General features: G+C 37.4%; 2 protein-coding genes across 3 annotated transcripts; one reads left to right on the top strand and one right to left on the bottom strand.

Annotated features, from left to right (window-relative positions):
- Positions 1 to 3370: 3370 nt before the first annotated feature.
- On the bottom strand, positions 3371 to 9235 carry LOC113358467 (splicing factor SF3a60 homolog). 2 transcript variants are annotated; one of them, XM_026602057.1, is made up of 13 exons: positions 8968 to 9235; positions 8738 to 8851; positions 8113 to 8217; positions 7780 to 7943; positions 7559 to 7655; positions 7187 to 7342; positions 6125 to 6196; positions 5595 to 5750; positions 5430 to 5507; positions 4953 to 5081; positions 4134 to 4280; positions 3802 to 3954; positions 3371 to 3719 (listed from the first exon to the last, which is right to left on the bottom strand). In XM_026602057.1, the coding sequence occupies exons 1-12, from the start codon at positions 9139 to 9141 to the stop codon at positions 3808 to 3810; spliced, it is 1539 nt and encodes a 512-aa protein (XP_026457842.1). In that variant the 5' UTR covers positions 9142 to 9235; the 3' UTR covers positions 3371 to 3719; positions 3802 to 3807. The 2 variants fall into 2 exon arrangements, with proteins under 2 accessions (XP_026457842.1, XP_026457843.1); XM_026602058.1 differs by having other exon boundaries at positions 3371 to 3712.
- Positions 9236 to 9345: 110 nt separating this feature from the next.
- On the top strand, positions 9346 to 11944 carry LOC113358468 (vesicle transport protein SFT2B-like). Its single transcript, XM_026602059.1, has 6 exons — positions 9346 to 9578; positions 9680 to 9733; positions 9909 to 9982; positions 10611 to 10728; positions 10956 to 11014; positions 11606 to 11944. Exons 1-6 carry the CDS (start codon positions 9474 to 9476, stop codon positions 11682 to 11684), a joined length of 489 nt encoding a protein of 162 aa, XP_026457844.1. The 5' UTR covers positions 9346 to 9473; the 3' UTR covers positions 11685 to 11944.
- The last annotated feature ends 6239 nt before the right edge of the window (positions 11945 to 18183 follow it).

Raw genomic sequence — 18183 nt, 5'->3', positions numbered from 1 at the left:
CATTTCATTTTTCCTCTTAGTTAACACCTTTGCATATTCTCTAACTTGTTTTTTTTGTTTCTTTGGTTTTTGGCCTACCTTTGCCCTTGCCTTTATTCGGTTCTTGCACATTCTCCGAAGTGTGCGGATAAACGATTGGACGCATGTCATCCCAAAAGATTTTCCTTTCGAGTTTTTTCTTGTTCCGGTACATCTCGATAACGATTTTACCCATTTCATTGTCACCAAACTCTTCTCCGACATCGCCCTTTGGAGGAGGGACAAAACTTAACTGTTGTCAATGTGGATCTATATCGCTTAAAGGGATTATGCCATGTTCATACTTAGCTACCATGTGGCGACAAGGGAGTCCCATAGACTTCATCATGTTGCAAACACACACCTCGCCCGGCTTGGTTCCCCATATGTCGATCAAATTCACCTCAACCATTAAAAACTTAATGCAAGCATGTGAAACATTATAGTGTAGTCCCTTGAAAAACCTAAGGTCCTCCATTTTCTTGATGTTACCATCTTTGTCTACAATCTTTTTGTACTTCATGATGCGGCTTTTTTGGAACTTCTCTTTAATTCTCTCAATATCGCGGTTGAAGTAACTCTCCGTTGCGCTAAACACAACCACAAAATTATCGACACATCAAAAGAGATTTTTCTTCAACCGGTGGTGAGCCGATTCTACCAAACTTGTGGCTTGATTCCCAAAGTGTTTATGGTGGTTGGTAAAAGCATAAACGAAGCGCTCTTTGTGTGGTTCCAACCATTGCTCCACCACATACATTATTATATCCTCCGGATATTCGGGGCTAGACCAATGTTCTCTAAATTCGACAAGATTTAGATAATACTCTTCTTCAGTGAGAGACCAAGTCAATGCCTTTCATTCCCCGGAGAAGGCAACCCATTTCGCATGATTTATGGTGTATTGTTTATCGAATGCCTCTTTTGCATCCGCTTGTTCATCTTCCGGTAGCTTACTAATCTCTTCCAATCCTATCCTCTTAGGTGGACAAAGTTGAGGCTTGCACCTATTCATCACATTGCACCATATATGAAATGTATAAAGCATATTATGTGCCAATGGGAAGACTTTCTCTATTGCATTCATCAATGCTACCTCATTGTCGGTCACGATAACCCCGGGGATATCATCATCTCGGTAGATCGCCTTCACTTGTTGTAGCGCCCAATTGTAAATTGGTTCTTGCTCGTCCTTTAGAAAACAAAAGGCAACGGTAAACGGTGACTTCGTCGACGTACGACCAACAATGTTCAACAATGGCATCTCGTATTTGTTTGTCTTGTAAGTGCAATCCATTATAAGAACTTCATGGAAGGATTGAGCCAATTGAACACTCTTCGGATGAGCAATGAAGAGATGAGTTATTTCTTCTCCTGGACCTACCTTCTTTTGAACCGCGTAGCCTTTCTCTTGAGCCAAAAAAAAACAATTGCTGCATTACTTGTCTATCCTTCCATTCATTCCTTTTAATTGTCTCAGTTGCATTGTAGATGGTTTGCAAACCTGATACGTTAGTCGGGTTATCTTCCTTTAATAAGCGAAGCATAACGGAAGGTGGAATACTCATTTTCCTATACTTAGCAATTTTTTCCATTTCTTGAGGAGTGAGCCTTGCGGCCATTGCATGTCCTTCAAGATCTTACGGACGAGGGTGGTTATGACGACCTACCACCTTATCCATAGCTAGAAACCATTTCTTCGTTAATTTTCTCTTGCTAAATACTAGCTTGAACGGGCATTTAATTTTCTTTGAGAATGTTGTGTTCTTCCTCGTCGTCTTTCCTTTATACTCATAACCCTTCCTCTTGTGACTAACATCGGGATCTCCACTTCTCTCAAAAACCATTTCAAAACGAGTTTGGCTTTCTTTTCCATTCAAAACTAGGACGCAATTGACTCTCTTAGCATGTTCTCTAGCCCAATTCTTTGCATCAATAGGTAAGTCAAATACCAACTCATTAGCATAGTGATGAGATGTATCTTCGAACAACATATTAACCGGAGAAGATTGATCATCCATTGGTATAGGTTGGCTTTCCATCTACAAGAAATGTAAAAACATCAATTGGAATTACATTAGAGTTCGGTTATTTGTAAATTTTATCGCAATAACCGAACTCCAGGTTCGGTTTATATAGCAAAGTTGACATATAACCGAACAAGTAACAAATAAAACATTCGGTTACTTCTTATTTTATCTAGATAACCGAACATTACACTGGAACTTCAGATTTGTTTTCTTCCCCTAAGTTCGGTTATTTACGTTGTTATTTCGAGTTTGCGAAACAACTGAACTTAATACACTAAGTAAACTTTAATATTACGTAGAGTTCGGTTATCTAGTTCGTAAACATGCAGTTTGCGAAATAACCGAACTTTGTACACTAAGTTAATTCTTATTTTTACGTAAGTGCGGTTAGTTATTGGTTGCGTACCAACCGAACTTTGTACACTAAGTTAGATCTAATTTTTACGTAAAGTTTGGTTTGTTAATTTGTTACGAACCAACCGAACATTACACTGAAATCCGAGAAACCTTCATTAATGGAGAATTCGGTAACCTGCGTGTTTGGAGAAAGTAACCGAACAACACTTTCAAGTGAATTCAGTTACTTCCGTGTATAGATAAAGCAATCAAACTACACTTCCAGATGAGTTCAGTTAGCTGTTCTTGACATAGTGTAACCGAACTAGCCCAAATCCACTTGAAAAATTTACATTTTTACGAAAGTTTTGACCAATTCAACATACATTATCTAAGTTTGGAGCGTACCTGGATACCCAAATACTCTTCCTCCGGTTGTGGTTGATAAAATCCATCATATTCATCTTGAGATAGAGTTTTGGGAAGAATAGAATCACCATCTAAGAAATAACTCATATCCGGATCATTGTGAAGATTAACAAATACTCTAGGAGAGGATGGAGATGAAGAATCAGATGAGTTTTCATCACTTGAATACCCAAACTTAGTGAATTGGATTTTTTTTTTTTATTTTCCATGTTTTTTTCCTTCATCTTCTCTAACTTTACTCTCTAAAATTCTACTCATCTAATAATCATACCATCTCTTAATATAATTTCACTAATTATTGTTAACTAAATCATTTAACTAATCATAACCTAAAATTAATTATTAGGGTAGTTTAGGTATTAATATAAATATCAGATATGGGATGACCTAGATTTACTTCTAATATCTTTACCCAAAATAAAACAATGGTCCCAAAAAAAAAAGGATGGTCCCCGAAAAATCGATCAAAAATATTGCACTGTAGGGGCTTATAGCTGCGGCAGAAAAGAAATTTTCGGAAAAAACTACCTAAGGCAGAGAGTTTGGAGTTTGTAAAATAGGGAAATAAACTAGTTTCTTAGCGTATTAAGTGAATAATGTCTTCAGGTATGAATAAAATTCAAAGACGAAGTGGAGAACACTGTTGTGTTACAACATCTTGGCAACGAAACAAAGCCATTCCAGGAGTCAAATTCTTCAGAGTGATTCTTGAAGTACAAAATCAAAAATCTCTACAAAGGAAATCTCTACAAAGGGAGGGAATAAAGAACATTAGCATCCGTTGCTACCAGCCAATACTGATTATTACTCGCCCCAGTTTTCTCTTTAAACCTTGACAAACTAATACTTCGTAGAGGAGTTGCAGATTAAAGAAGAAAACAGAATTTGCTTGACAGTATCTGCACGCTGAAAACCAAAAGCATTGGCCATTAAACATTCAAAGCACAAGGGAACAGAAATTAAATGTATATGGAAATTAGAATTTTACCCAATTTTATATCAGGCCCTGGCGTTGTAGATCCGTGTAAGTCTTTTTGTTATAGATGTTACCCTCCTTATCTTCGTACTCTTCTTCAAGGTCTGGCCGCCACTTGTTCACCCCTTGGCGTGCTTGTATTCTTTCCCACAGTGCCTTAGCTTCCTGCATGATACACCAATTTAAGCAAATCATTTTTAGACAATCTACCAACTTGTTCTATATCATCCAAAAGTACTGTCGGCCCATTTCTCATAAACTTCTTTACAATTTAGCCATGGTTTCTCTTATGACACACCATTGGAGCGGTATGGGATACCTTCCTTTTTAGGAGAAAGTCATACCTGAATCGATGTAATTTCATTGAAGTTTTTGGTGTTGGGGATGCCAAGACATCGCATACCATGCTGATGACGCCACTCTTTGAAGTGCCGTTCAAAGGCTCTGCGACCCCAATAACTATGAGTCCCACAGATCTCACACTTAAATTCCTGAAAAGCAATATAGAAAATCGTCAGGTTCATACATATATAGACCTTGGCTAATCTTAAAAATTCTTTTTGCTTAGCTTCTATTCCTATATATATCCAGTAGACCCTAACCCAGGTCTAGCAAAGGTTAGGATGTTCAGATGGATGAGTTACTTGTCAAGGTGAAGGATGGAGCTTTGCTTTTAGACCAGAAAGAGCACCGGTTGATCATTGAGAAACTGGAATCTCCAGTTCGGTATTCCCTATGTTTAACACCGGAACTAATTCCTTCCTTAAACACAGACTCAGAACTGAGACAGCTCAAGAGCTCAGGATGAAAAGCACTTAGAGATAAGAAAGTAACTGTAATATGGTCAGAGGCAACTTGAAGTTTCCAAAAACTGGTAATGGGAGCTCAAATGTGATCAAGATGGAAGGTTCTTTAAGCCCCAAAATTTTGGATGGTGGTTGAACGTTGACGTCTAAAAAAATATGCACTCGAGAATGAAATCCGATAATAGGAAGCATCGTTTCAAAACTACTATGAAGCAACACCCATGCTGCTCAGAAACGTGGTGATATTCATCTTTCTGGCAAACAACTATGTTATATTACAGCCCTATACATATTAAAACCCCGCATACTGACCAAAGTAGATCCACCAACCAGAATCAGTCATAAGCAAAAGGATACCTGGCCAAGACCGTGAAGCTTATATAACCAGTAGGGAATAGGCTTCCCATCCCAACCCATTGGCAACTTGAGAGGATTATAAATCTGCTGCTCATCATCGTCACTTTCAGTGTCCACCTGTTCTTCCTCCTGCACAAATTAGAAAGAGTCCATTAAACATATTCAGCGACGTACACTGAAATAGAAAACAAACTCTGTACCAGAAAGAACACTTGAAAAGTGTTGTTAAAGTGGAGTGTCATTATACTGATAAAGTGAGAAAAGGAGCATAAAAACATGAAAATTGGAGTTCAATAAAAACAAACTGCTGGCAACTATGACAGACTAGATTTTTTTTTTTTGCTTCTGAACTTTAATAAAGAAAATCAATTCTCATTATCAAGTAACAGATATTCTTCTTAGTACAGACCACATTTCTCGCATTAACAGACAGCTATGGGTGGGAATAAAACAACTGTCAGCTTTAAGTAAAATCACCTCTTCAAGTTCTTTTTCCCTCTCATCAACTGTCAACGCCTGTTTCTTCTGGACATTTTCTTTAGTTTGTTCTATAGTCTACACATGACAGAAATGCAGTACATCAGTCCACAGAAAAATGGAACATAGAAAGCACGCAAACCTCGTTTGGCAAAGTAGACAAACCTCATTTAGCATTTCACACAATCGTTTCATCTTGGACTCTTTCAAGGCAATTTCCTTCAGCTCCATCTCTTGTGATGCTACAGTGGCACCATTTTGTGCTATACTACGTAAACCTTTCACAAAGTGTTTTTTGTCCAACTGTTCAAGAGGCGTGTGCTGCACAAATGACGAAATAGCAGCTTAAACACACGAAGGTTTATACATAAAGGCAATACTTGAGGCTTCGAAAAAATCCTACGAAACCAAAGAGTACAATTAGTTTCAGGACCACAGACCAATAAGTGGTAAAATAAAAGCCGAGTAACAATCTATAATCGTTAAAAAACTTAGTATTACCATTGAAGGGCCTTAAACAACATATGGATTTTGGACTTAGGCATGAATATGTACTCGTAAGACAGATATTATATTTCTTTTACACTTTGTTACTAAAGAATAAAAAGTGAGAAGGGAGTTGAAAGAGATAAACTACAATGTGGTGATAATCTAGAAAAGTTATACTACTAGTACCCAAGATTAGTTGGACTCACCTTCGTCAGGAAAAGCCTCTCTGCACGCTGTTGAAGAGTGCCACCTGATTTTAATCCCAAAGCAGCCAGTGCCTACAAAATAAGTGAAACAGAGACACCAGACAATCAAAATAAAGTTAATAAATATATATAGTTAAAAAAGTACGACACTTGATAATCTACTAGGCTGGAACTATAAAAAACGCATCCAATGTATTTAGTAAACTTCCGCTAACTTGCATTTCAAGAGAAATTTTCAACTATAGATGTAGCTTTCCCAAACCAGAAGAACTCATCAGCTACTTCCACGAGAAGCGGGTATAAGATAAAAATGTAGAATTCCTGACACTAAATTTCTTATAAATACTGATATTATGCCTCAGAAGATCAAACGATAGAACCATAGCTTCCCTGAAGATCTTTCGGGATGTTGGACGTAATCATAAGAACACCTCTAATGTAGCCACTTGCTCTAAACATTAGAAGTTGTTGGAAAACACAGGCTGGGTTGGTCTGACAATAAAGGCAGGTAGCTACAGTTTGAAGAGCAAGAGCACTGCAATCACTATCTTTTACAGGTGCTAACAACATGGAGGATTACCATGATAGTTGCCTTCTCCATCACAGAATCTGTGGTCTAGATGCCCGTTTCTAAGGGTAACATCCCTTAACATCTTATAATATCCTCCCTAAGCTAACTTTTTCATGAAACTTCATACATTAACCACGGCTCATCACGTAAGGCATCATTGCATAATGTGATCTTTGCTCGATGGACTCTGTTACAGAAAACAAAGCCTTCAATCAACCAGACTTCCCAGTTTAAACTTAAGGTTAGTGCCCCACTAACAGAAAAATATTGACAAAACTTAAGGGTCCTCCTTTCAGCAAAAACAGGTCATCTAAAAGAATACAATTCGAGATAAATCAATTAAGAAATGTAAACTCGTATCATCTGGCATACATGAACTATAGAAATGACAAAAATTATCTACACTACTAACTCACAGATGCACACATATAGATAACACAAAAAAGTACAAGAGAACTTTAACCAATCAATCATTGGCAGAAGAGACGTACCTCTTTTAATTTGTCGTTACCCACGTCCATTAACTCATGCAATGTACTGTAGTAGTCGAGATCGATTATAGAATCCTGAGATGAAATGTTGCCACCTTTACTCTCCCATCCTTGTATCTTGCCATCCTCCCAAAGATCTTCAAATTCAGTTTCTACCTGAACCAAGCCAATCGTACATCAGTAAAAAAATATATTACAAAGAGATTTGAAAGATCATGAACCTGTAAAGAAGGGTAATATTGAATCCACTTGATCCCCTTACCATCCCAAAATTAACATAATTACAGGACGGCCAACCTCTAGAAAAGGTGGTTGGAGAATAATCTGAGAAGAAAGCGACTAAATGTATATAGAATGATAGTAGGAACAAACCTTTGAAAACACTCTATCAAGGTCTTGCAATGGTTCTTTTCGCTGAAAGAAATAAATCAGATACTCCAGCAAATGCTCCAGGTAATCTCTATATTGTCTGCCATTAAAAAATTAGCACTTTTTCTGGTTCAATTATGATATATGTGAATAAGTTGGAGGAAGAATACACTTATAAAATAACCCTCAACTTTTAACAGGAGAAAGACGTCCAGCAAAGTTACCTGCTTAGCTTTAGTTTACATGAAATTGTATGTGGTTGGGAGAACACATCCAGATAAGCAGAATACTCTATTGGTTCTTTTGTTTTCTCGTTTCGCTCTGCGAACTTTGAATTAATGTACTCATTGTACAGCTCATGCAAGTCCAAGTACCGTCCATGACCTTCCTGGAGAGCACATTCAGTACAAAATAACAAATCAGTGGAACTGATAGCTGGAACTTACTATTTATAGAATGCAGAAGGAAACATTTATGTCAGAGAAAATGAAGAAAATACGAGCACGGTGATAAACTAGTACACAGATTCATGCAATAAAAGAAGTTGAGGAAGGAACCTCGCCACTGAACTCCACATGTGGTTCTTCTTTCAGTAACTCCTCAGCCTCCTCGTACACATCCAAAGCACGAGAATTTGGATGGCGCCTGTGATAGTCACGAATCTGCGTATATATACATGTAACATTAAGAAACCAGGAGAGACAAGTAATACCATTTCACAGATAACAATGCTGATACTATCAAATCTATTTTATAATTTTTGTTTTGGCTACAAAATATCAAATAATCATCGGTAATATTTTTTCTTTCATATTGATTCTGAATCATAAGGCCGAAATTATCAGTCTTATATGTAATCAGACCACCCACCATCATCAACCTAGCCATGTTTCTTCTAAAAACGATAACTGACCCAATCAAAAGAACACAAAACTAAACAAGGTAAAGCAAACCACACCGAGAAGCATCACCAGACTCAATTGTACGGGGGTTCAAAATGCTGAAAAACCAGAAAGGTATCCACTAACCACTACATAAATTGTATTATTGTCTACTTATGTTTTCCTAAAAGTTTCAGATTCTATCTACATCATCAATCTTCGTGCAGGTGATTGTGAGGTATCAAAAACTAATCCACTAATTAATAATCAACACATGAATAAATGAAGAAAAAAATGTTACCTCTTTCAACCTTTCATAAAAGGCACTGAACACATTGGTTCCTGTGGCAGTTTGGCCACCCAATGCAGCAATTTCATCCTTCCTCGCGTTATCGTTGTCTTCATAAATCTCAATCTAAGAAAAAAGAAAACCCTAGAATTAAAAACGATAATCACTACAAATTCCTCCGATTAAAAAACAAAAGTTATATATATATATATATATACAGAGAGAGAGAGAGAGAGACTTACAAGCTTTTCAGTGGAGGAAGTAATTGCTTCAATCATGTTACGAACTCTATGATTCTGAAAGAGGCGTTCACGGTTTGAAGCTGGTTCATTCTGAAGATCTTTAACAATCAGACGTTCAAAGCGTTCTATTTCCTCATGTTTGGACCTAGTCACTTCCAATAGTGTCGAAGACATCTTCGAGTGAAATCGGAGGTTTTTGCTCTCTAAAGAGTATTTTAGGGTTCGCCTTCTCGCTCTCTGTTTTGAAGAAGCGAAGCGGGTGAGAGACTGAAACAGAAACGAAAAATATTGAAGTGATACTCCTTTCTTATATCACGACCGTTCATTTTCATCATTCAATATAACGCGGAGTACGGTATTTATATTTTTACTCGAACTACGGAATCATTCTAGGGCTTCCAAAGTCATGTTTTGGTGTCTCTCTCTGTATTAAAAAGTATGCAGGTTTGAAAACAATCGTTTTCCGATTACCAGAGATTATCAAGTTAATTGAAAAAAATAAGAAAATGTGGAAAAATCTGTCCATGTTTGGTGGAGATGAAGAAGAACACGAAGAAAATTTATTAGGTGATGAATCTGATAGTCCATGTTCATCACTCTCACAATTACAGGTTTAGATTTGATTATCATTTTTAATAATTGCATAATTTTTGAACTTTTTTTTTTTATCTGTGAATTTAATTTGACAATGGGCTTTATCTATTTTGCGTAGAGAATTTATGGGTTCGCTGCATCTTTGCTTGCTGGTCTCGTTTTTATGCTTCTGGTATGATCTGCATTTACCCTTTATTAGTTGACCTTTTCTATGAGCATCTGTGACTATTGGAACCACTGAATGAAAACTAGTTACTGCATCATTGTTAATTTCTTGTTTAAAATGCGAAATTCTTACACTTTTCAAGTTGTTATGTATTGATTGCCCTCATTTTTAACTTCTGCAGTCAATGATTGTTATCATCAGACCTATAAAGTTTGCACTCTTGTTCACCTTCGGCAATATACTAGCTGTTGGAAGGTATTTTGTCAGTCTAATACTTGGTTTGAGTAATGCAATCTTGAGATTAAGATCAATTCTCGGTGTATGAAAAGTCGATGCAGTTTGTCTGATTAATCTACTTTTTCAATTTGCTTGCGGTAAGAAAAATCAATAAAATGTGGTACAAATTGATTTGCAAAAACAGTCCATGTTGAAACAAACTATAAAAATTCTGGAACTGAGGCGTGGCATTACCTCACCTTGTTGGACGGTTGGACCTCTATATGCCTCTTCCGTCATCTTAACTTGCATCACCTTTGCTTTCCTTTTACCACTTGTTTTTCGTAATTACAGAAACAGAATTCTCCTATTGCTGAAACCTTCAAAAAACCAAATTCAAGTGATGAAAACGATGTCTAATCCTAGATGTGCTAGAGATTATCGGCATGAACTAGTTTGAGTGGGTGGATACTTTATCGGAGTTTTTAGTGACTCACATTAACTTTAGTATTTTGTTTGTAAACATCTGTTAGTTCGGCTAATAAAAAAGACTTGGTATCATTCTTGAATAATACTTTTTTTCCTCTCTCTTGTATTTCTTCCACATGCTTTTTTTTCCCATATGATTTTTTGATTTATATTCTGAAGCTGAAGTTCAATGTGACAGCACAGCCTTCCTTATTGGACCTGCACAACAACTAAGAATGATGTTTGATCCTGTCCGTGTTTGTGCGACAGCAATTTACATTGGAAGTGTTATTCTTGCTCTCATCTTTGCTCTCGGGGTATGTCTTGGTCTACTCTTTTATAAAAACTTCTGTAAGAAAAACTTTTAGATTTCTTTTCAATTTAACAAGATATAATAAAGTTATTATCTGGATGGTCATTCTTTGTTTCATTTTCATCTCTCTTTAGATCGTGGTGTGATTTTTATGTCCGGGAATGTTCTCCATATATTAATAGTCCTTGTGTCTAGTACATTGTAGAATTTGACTTCATTTCTCCTATGCAGATCCATAGCAAGATCTTAACAGCGGTAGCCATCATAACTGAAATGTGTGCCCTTATATGGTTAGTATCTCTTTCGTGAACTCTTCAACAAGGGTACTCTGCACATTATCCGCACGTCACTTTACTTTTTCCTTTCAAGTTTCTTCATCCTTTTTAAATGTACTGCGACAATTAATATATCCATCAATTTAAATCTCAGAGATATCCTACATATTTGCTAGTGTAGAAGGTAGATTCTTCTGCATGCTACAGTTCTTCCTATACCATATTAAAAATTGATACTCGTACACAAAGTAAGGATCTGAACAGCATTCTATATTTTGTTACCCTACCTTCTTCCCTGAATAGCCATATGCCAATATTGAATAGGATGGGTCTGGCAATTGTATTTTAAGGGGAAAGTTAGGCGATGCAAATGGACCAGAAAGCAAGTTTGTGTAAGAGTTGAGTAGATATGAGCTGAATTTAGCGGCATTAAATCATTTACCTCTTTGGCTGCACCAACAACAGTAGTTCACCACCATTTTAATGCGATAATAGTTTATAATGTAGGAAAGATGCACCTTTAAGCTAATCTACCCTAACCCATAATGATGCTGGTCTTAACAAACTCTTCTTTTCATCTTTATTGTCATCTGCAAACTGTTTTAGGTACGGTTTAAGCTACATTCCCTTTGCAAGGAGAATGGTCTCTGAGTTGCTTATCAGGTTTTGCGACACTGAGATGTAAACAAATGGTTTCAGCTACATCTATGATGATGGTTCTAGGAGTTTGGGTTTTCAGAAATCTGGTAGATATTTCTTTGATCATTCTTGCAGCTTGCTCATTATTTTCGTTGCGGCGAGAGTTTGTGATTAATGTTTGTTGAGCCTTGTTGTGCTTCAAGTGTATCATGAGATGCTCGTTTCACATTTTGTGAATGTTGATTGGACAATATACACATATACTTTGTTGAAATTTTATTTGATTGCATCTTACTGTTTCGTCCCTCTTATTTGCTACGAAATCACTACGGAAGATATGAAACTCTGGGATAACTTGTTTGAACTGAATCTGAGTTTTGCATGCGAAGACTGCCTGTGATGGGCTACTTATTTTCTTACCCGATGGCCCAAATGTATACTCGCAGGTAAGGTTGGAACTAAGGTTGTGTGTAGTGTGGTTCACTTATTCTGATTCATAGAATTTCATCATGGGCCTTAATATAAACAAGAGACAAAATGCATCTTATGATCAATATATGTTTTTATGCACCCCTCCCCTATAAAGTATATAAACCAAACCTATGTGTTTCTCGTATGTGCTTAGTACGTGAGGACGTCAATGTAGTAGCAAGCGAACAACTACGGCTTATTGTTAGTGTCAGCTTGATTATTGTAAGAGGCAAGAGTACAGTCCTAGAGTTTTTGAAGAGATAAATAGTCCAAGTTTTGCATGTGTTTTTTTTTTGCTGGACACAGTCCGAGGATTGATCCTCCCCCGAATGGATACACTGTAAATAGGATTACTGACATGCTACAGAGTCCACAACTTTGGTGCAGTAGCTTTAAGAGATTCAATACAGGTGTGAACACGCAGATCAAAGTCATCTGAGTATTCACAAACAATGCGCGCAGACTCATGACAATACAATAAATAGGCTGCGCCTGAAGGGAACGGATTGGTTATGTCGAATCCTTGACTCAGAGTTCTAATACTCTTCCTCGTCTCATCAATTACAATCATTGTCCTTAGCTCATACAATAAGATAAATAATGGACGAAGTATAAAATGTACGAACATGATATGCTATAAGTAACGAATTGAATATATAAAGTATGGATGTATGAACATAGACGAAACGATTAACTTATATGATTCTCACTCAGATCTCTGTCTCCGAGATTGGGTTTTTCATTATATGGTGGGGATTACCGAAATAGTCGAATGACTTTGAGACTAATATAAGCCTGCGTAGCAGGAGGAACCTCAGTTACACTCTCTATTTCTCTGTCTCTCTCCTCTTCTCTTCTCAATGTTTTTCCCCCTCCCTCTTTCCTTGGGAGAGAGGGGTATATATAGGGTGGTTACATGGGGTCAACTTCTGAGGCCCGTTATAACCTTATCCTCTTGTGTCTTGTGCCGCTTACGCAGAGGTCTTCAAGTTCTTGGTCTTCTCTGCGTGTTCCGTTTGAATATTCAGTGCTATCTGCGCTTCCTCCACAGGCTGACTGACACTTGTGCTGTTTGAGGGTATTTAATGCGGGTAGTTGAGATGTCTGTCCGCGGTAGATAGTTGTCCTCTGCCCCTGTCTTGTCTGCGTCAGTTTGACTATCCTCAGCCGTAGATCTTAGATCTTTCTGGGGATAGGATAAAGTGAATCTTGGATTATCCTTCAGTGCTTCGCAGTGTTCTAGTGCTTCCGTCTTCCTCGATCCTCTACCGTTGGATCTGGTGGGTGGCGACGCTATCTTGATAAGGCGCGTCTCTTGTCTGTCCACGTGTGATATCATATCTTGATGTTCTCAGCCGCATGTCCTCCACGTTTGTCTTTGTGGACACGTGGCGGAAGATGAAATGTGTACCTACAACAGGTAGGTAGGTGTGAAGTACAGTTGACACCACCACCTACCACGGATCTCACCCCTCCTCTTCAGTTGCCTTTTGAGTCCATGTCGCGACCAAACATCAAGCTCAATGTCTGGACCGACCGCTACAGTAGTTTGTTTAATATTAGGTCCAGTCGACAGGAAAAGTTTTCCTCCCAGACATCTAATCAATACTGGTTAGTCCTAGTTTTGTTGCGACTTCACACCAGTCTTTTTTGTTCAAAGTCAGTGATCAATCTTTTTCATGTGCTTTTAGGTTGGGATCTTTTTTGTGTATGTGCATCCTTATTTGGACTTCTAGTTGGCAAATCATACTCACTTACGTTTCGATTATTAGATCTTATCACTTATCACAAAGCACTTTATTGCTTTTCCATCCGCAGGATCCACGGTCCACCACGTTGAAAACCTGCACGATGGTTTATTCCGGAGGGAAAAAGGAGGAAAAAATTTATGATTCGGAGAAAAGAAAAACAACCAACAACTCGCAATAATTAGTAGAATATCTGTCCAAAATAATTGGTTAATTTTGGTTGGTATGTGGTAATATTGCTAGATCAAAAATTAATGTTAAATGTCACTGGGGCAGAATTTTTTTCATAAATGCACTAACAGAGGTAGTCATGAGATTTATATATATTTTTAAAGATTTTTATTTGAGTGACTCCCGAAGATTCTCAAAAAATCTGGAGATTTCTAATGATTTTCTGAGAATATATTAAAGAGTCTTTGTGACTTGTGGAGACAGAAAAATGAGATTTATAAGGAGTCTCTGTGATTTGTAGAGATAAAAAAAATGTAAAATATCTAATCTTATAAATTCAAAATTTCTACCGACTTTTTATTATGTACGTTATAATGTTAATAAAAGTACCATGAGTACCTAGTAAAATATGTGTTTATTGTCAATATAAGTTTCATTGTTGTTCAATGCCTAAGTTTTCATTCTCTTTATTCCATTCATCCCACATTTTATTTGCTATGCTATCTCGCCACTGGTTTACTTCGAGAATGGCCCGTTCCTTGGTTATCGGCTCAAACAAAATAAAGAGAAAAAAATTTGGTTTACTCACAAAAACAAATATTCCCAAAATTTTCAGGTCTCCCAAAATATCACCTCTTGAGAAGAGATTTATGTTGCAGTATGTGGCGCGATGTAAACCACATATGTATAGCTAGGATAGTCCCACATGGAATAAGAGGGAGTACATGTGGTGCCTAATAAGCTTGGGCATCTCCTTACATAGCACCGAGGCCTTATAGATTAAAACCCCACACCTGCTGCAACAGGTGTTCAAGTGGGGACAATATCGGTGCTATGTGGTCGGGCCCAGAAGTAGGTTCTGGCGGTCCGAGAAGATCCTAACAACTGGTATCAGAGCCTATGGTTGGGGCTACTGTCCGAACGGAGAAGTGGTTGTGGATGTCACCCGGTACGGCGCAGGTGGAGCAGACTCAAGGTAGAGCAGGCAAGGCCCAAGGTAGAACTGGCGCTCAAGGTGGAGTTAATGCCGCACCCCATTAACTCAGTTGGAGCAGGGTTCTGTGGTGGGCAAGGTTGTGCTCAAGGTGGAGTTAATGCTAGCTTTCCCAATAACTCAAGGTGGAGTAGGTTCCAGGGCGCGTAGTGACAATAATCATGTTCGATGGGTAGCATATACGGAGGGTGATCATATGGTGGAGTATGATTGGATTGGTAAGGTGGTTTAATCTCGCCAAGGTGGAGATTGTTGGAGTATGTGGCGCGATGTAAACCACATATGTATAGCTAGGATAGTCCCACATGGAATAAGAGGAAGTACATGTGGTGCCTAATAATCCTGGGCATCTCCTTACATAGCACCGAGGCCTTTTAGATTAAAACCTCACACCTGCTGCAACAGGTGGTCAAGTGGGGACAATATTGGTGCTATGTGGTCGGGCCCAAAAGTAGGGTCCGGCGGTCCGAGAAGATCCTAACAATTTCTAATGCCTATTTTCCTAAAAAAAGTCTCTCCAAATCTCTGTAAACAACAAATCAATGACTTTTAATTTTCCTTTGAATAACAGGGGTGTTGGAGTGACTCGTATGAAATCCTAATCCAATAACATGGAATTTCAGAGAATTTAAATGATTTTAAAAAACTCCCTAACCAATACCAAGAGACATTAAAAAACTCTCCTAAAATCTCTATGGACTAACAGTAGATTTGGAAACTATCTGGAAATCATTTGAAATCTCAATTGACTACCTCCTTGTAAATGGACTCCTTCAAAAACAATAACATGAGATTTACCTTGTCCAAAATAAAATTATAATTTATCCCAATATCTTGTTTTCATTAAGACGAGAGTAATGCAAATAACTCCTTGATTTTCAAAGACAAGATGCCAACTTGGGCACATCATGTGTATTATATGGTAAAATTTTGACAGTTTCACTGCCAAAAAAATTCAATCCGGTTTGAACATCAGATTTACTCGGGAAAGACTAATTTGGAACAACAAGCATACTAGTGTAGTAAATATTTGGGAAAGATTGGACCAAGTCCTTGCAAATGAGGAGTGGATTAATCTTCATCAGGCCGTTCGGGTTAAAAATACTCCCTCCGTTTCTAAAAAATAAGTTGTTTGATTTTCACAAAAATTAAGAAAACTAATCATTGGAGCTATTTTTCCATGTTTTTTCCTAATGTATCCTTTGGTCCTCGTTCACCTCTTATTAGAGAAAAAGGAGAGAGAAGTGGTCTCATTTTCATATTATGAGAAAAAATGGAGAGAAAGAAGTAGTCCCTCTATGAATATAGTAGTAAAATCATAACATTTGACTTTCCACGTATGGAAACAAGCCTATTTATTTTGACATGTCCAACAAAGGAAACATGTCTATTTTTTGGAAACGGATGGAGTATATCTTATTTTAACTCTGATCGTCGTGCTATGCTTATTGATCTGCACCTATGTCTTGAGAAAAAACCTAGACCATATCGATTATAAATCATTTGGACCGAAGACCCTAGATTCACCAAGGTTGTCAAAGATCGTTGGCCTATAGAATCCCCTTTACGCGAGTCTGATGCTTTTATTGCTAATGTCCAAAAATTTCCAGCATGAGTCTCAGAAATGGAAGAAATATGTTCGTGGTCACTTGCTCGGTTAGATAGCGGATCTAGGCTTGAATTGGATAATGCTCATATGGTTTTTTAATGCAATACTTCTATTGCTAATAAGGGCGCTATAACAATATGTTTGTATGATTATTTAAAAAAAATTGAGGATAAAGAACTTTTATGGAAACAAAAGTCTATGTTTAATCAACAAGTGTCTACTACTGACTATCTACAAGATCTTAAATCTCTTTTTCATGTTATTTTGACTCATGTGGACAATCAGTTGTTGACTAAAAGAGTATCTGAATCTAAAATCGAAGTTGTTATTAACCAAATGTGACCTATAAAGGCTCCCGGCCCTGATGGCAATCGGGGCTTGTTCCATAGAAAATATTGGCATTTTGTGGGTCGTAGTGTTATATCCATGGTTAGTTCTTTCTTTCTTGATGGTCACATGTATCTTAAGTTTAATCGTACGGACCTTCATTGTTTTAGTTCCCAAAAGGAGATCCCCTGCCACTATCAAGGATAATAAACTTATTAGTTTATTCAACTTTACTATGAAAATTATCACTTAAACTTTGGCTAATGGTTTACGCCCTTTGCTAGTCCCTCCCAGTATGCTTTTGTCTCTAAGAGATCTATTTTTTTATTCTATTTCGTTAAACCTTCGAATTTTCCATTCCTTCAGAAAGAAGAAAAGATGATTAAAAGGGTGGATAGCTTCGAAATTAGATTTTCATAAAGCATATATATGACATGTTTGATTGGGATTTTCTGCTTCATATCTTTCATTCATCGTCTTGGTTTTAGTTCAAAATGGATAGGATTTGATATCCACTTGCATCAAGTCTTTTTCTCTCCAGATTCTAATTAATAGGTGTCGACGTGTCGTAGCACTACCTTTTTTCCTGGCAATGGTATTAGCCGGGAAGACCCTTTGTCACCCTCTAATTGATAAAGATGTCCTCACGGGTACCCTCAAGGGGATTTCTATTTCTCTTTCGGCTCCTAAAACTAGTCATTACTTTTAAAGCGGATGATACTGTTATACACTTGGTAGCAACTAAATCCAGTGATTTTAATTCGGCTCATGTCTTGCATAAATATTATGAAATGTCCAGGTCAAATTATTAGTCAAAGTAAGTCCATTCACATGTTAACTCCTAATATTCATAAAGTCTTACCCGAAATTTTACGAATTTTCTTAAAGTAAAATACCAAGTTGATCCAGGTAAGTACCTTAGTGTGCCAGTTCCATGGGGTCGTGTTGCTGCGTCCACTTTTTTTGGTTTAACTGAAAAGGTTATTCATCGCCCACAAGGTTGGAAATCAAAATCCTTAAACTTTGCTAGGCTCACCAGTTTACTTAAAGCTGCTTTAAATCCAGTTTTTATTCATCTTATGTTTGTTTTGAACCTTCCTTCAAAGGTAATCATACTATTCAATAAATACAGGACAAACTTTTTATGGAAACACAAAGAATGTCGTAGTCGTTTACCTAATTTAGGATGGAAATCCGTTTGCCAACCTATGTTTATGAGGGCTAG

This window comes from Papaver somniferum, chromosome 3 (assembly GCF_003573695.1).
Source record: "Papaver somniferum cultivar HN1 chromosome 3, ASM357369v1, whole genome shotgun sequence".
In the NCBI taxonomy this organism is placed as follows: Eukaryota; Viridiplantae; Streptophyta; class Magnoliopsida; order Ranunculales; family Papaveraceae; genus Papaver; species Papaver somniferum.
Note: the sequence above shows the minus strand (reverse complement) of the source record. Positions and strands in the feature narration are given on the sequence as shown.

Coding starts and splice junctions, on each gene's coding strand:
- LOC113358467 (XM_026602057.1), bottom strand. CDS start 9,141: ATGTCTTCGACACTATTGGAAGTGACTAGGTCCAAACATGAGGAAATA. Junction 7,343..7,558: donor TTGATAGAGTGTTTTCAAAG/GTTTGTTCCTAC, acceptor GGCTTGGTTCAG/GTAGAAACTGAATTTGAAGA. Junction 5,082..5,429: donor GGGAAAAAGAACTTGAAGAG/GTGATTTTACTT, acceptor TAATTTGTGCAG/GAGGAAGAACAGGTGGACAC.
- LOC113358468 (XM_026602059.1), top strand. CDS start 9,474: ATGTGGAAAAATCTGTCCATGTTTGGTGGAGATGAAGAAGAACACGAA. Junction 9,983..10,610: donor AATATACTAGCTGTTGGAAG/GTATTTTGTCAG, acceptor TCAATGTGACAG/CACAGCCTTCCTTATTGGAC. Junction 11,015..11,605: donor GAAATGTGTGCCCTTATATG/GTTAGTATCTCT, acceptor AAACTGTTTTAG/GTACGGTTTAAGCTACATTC.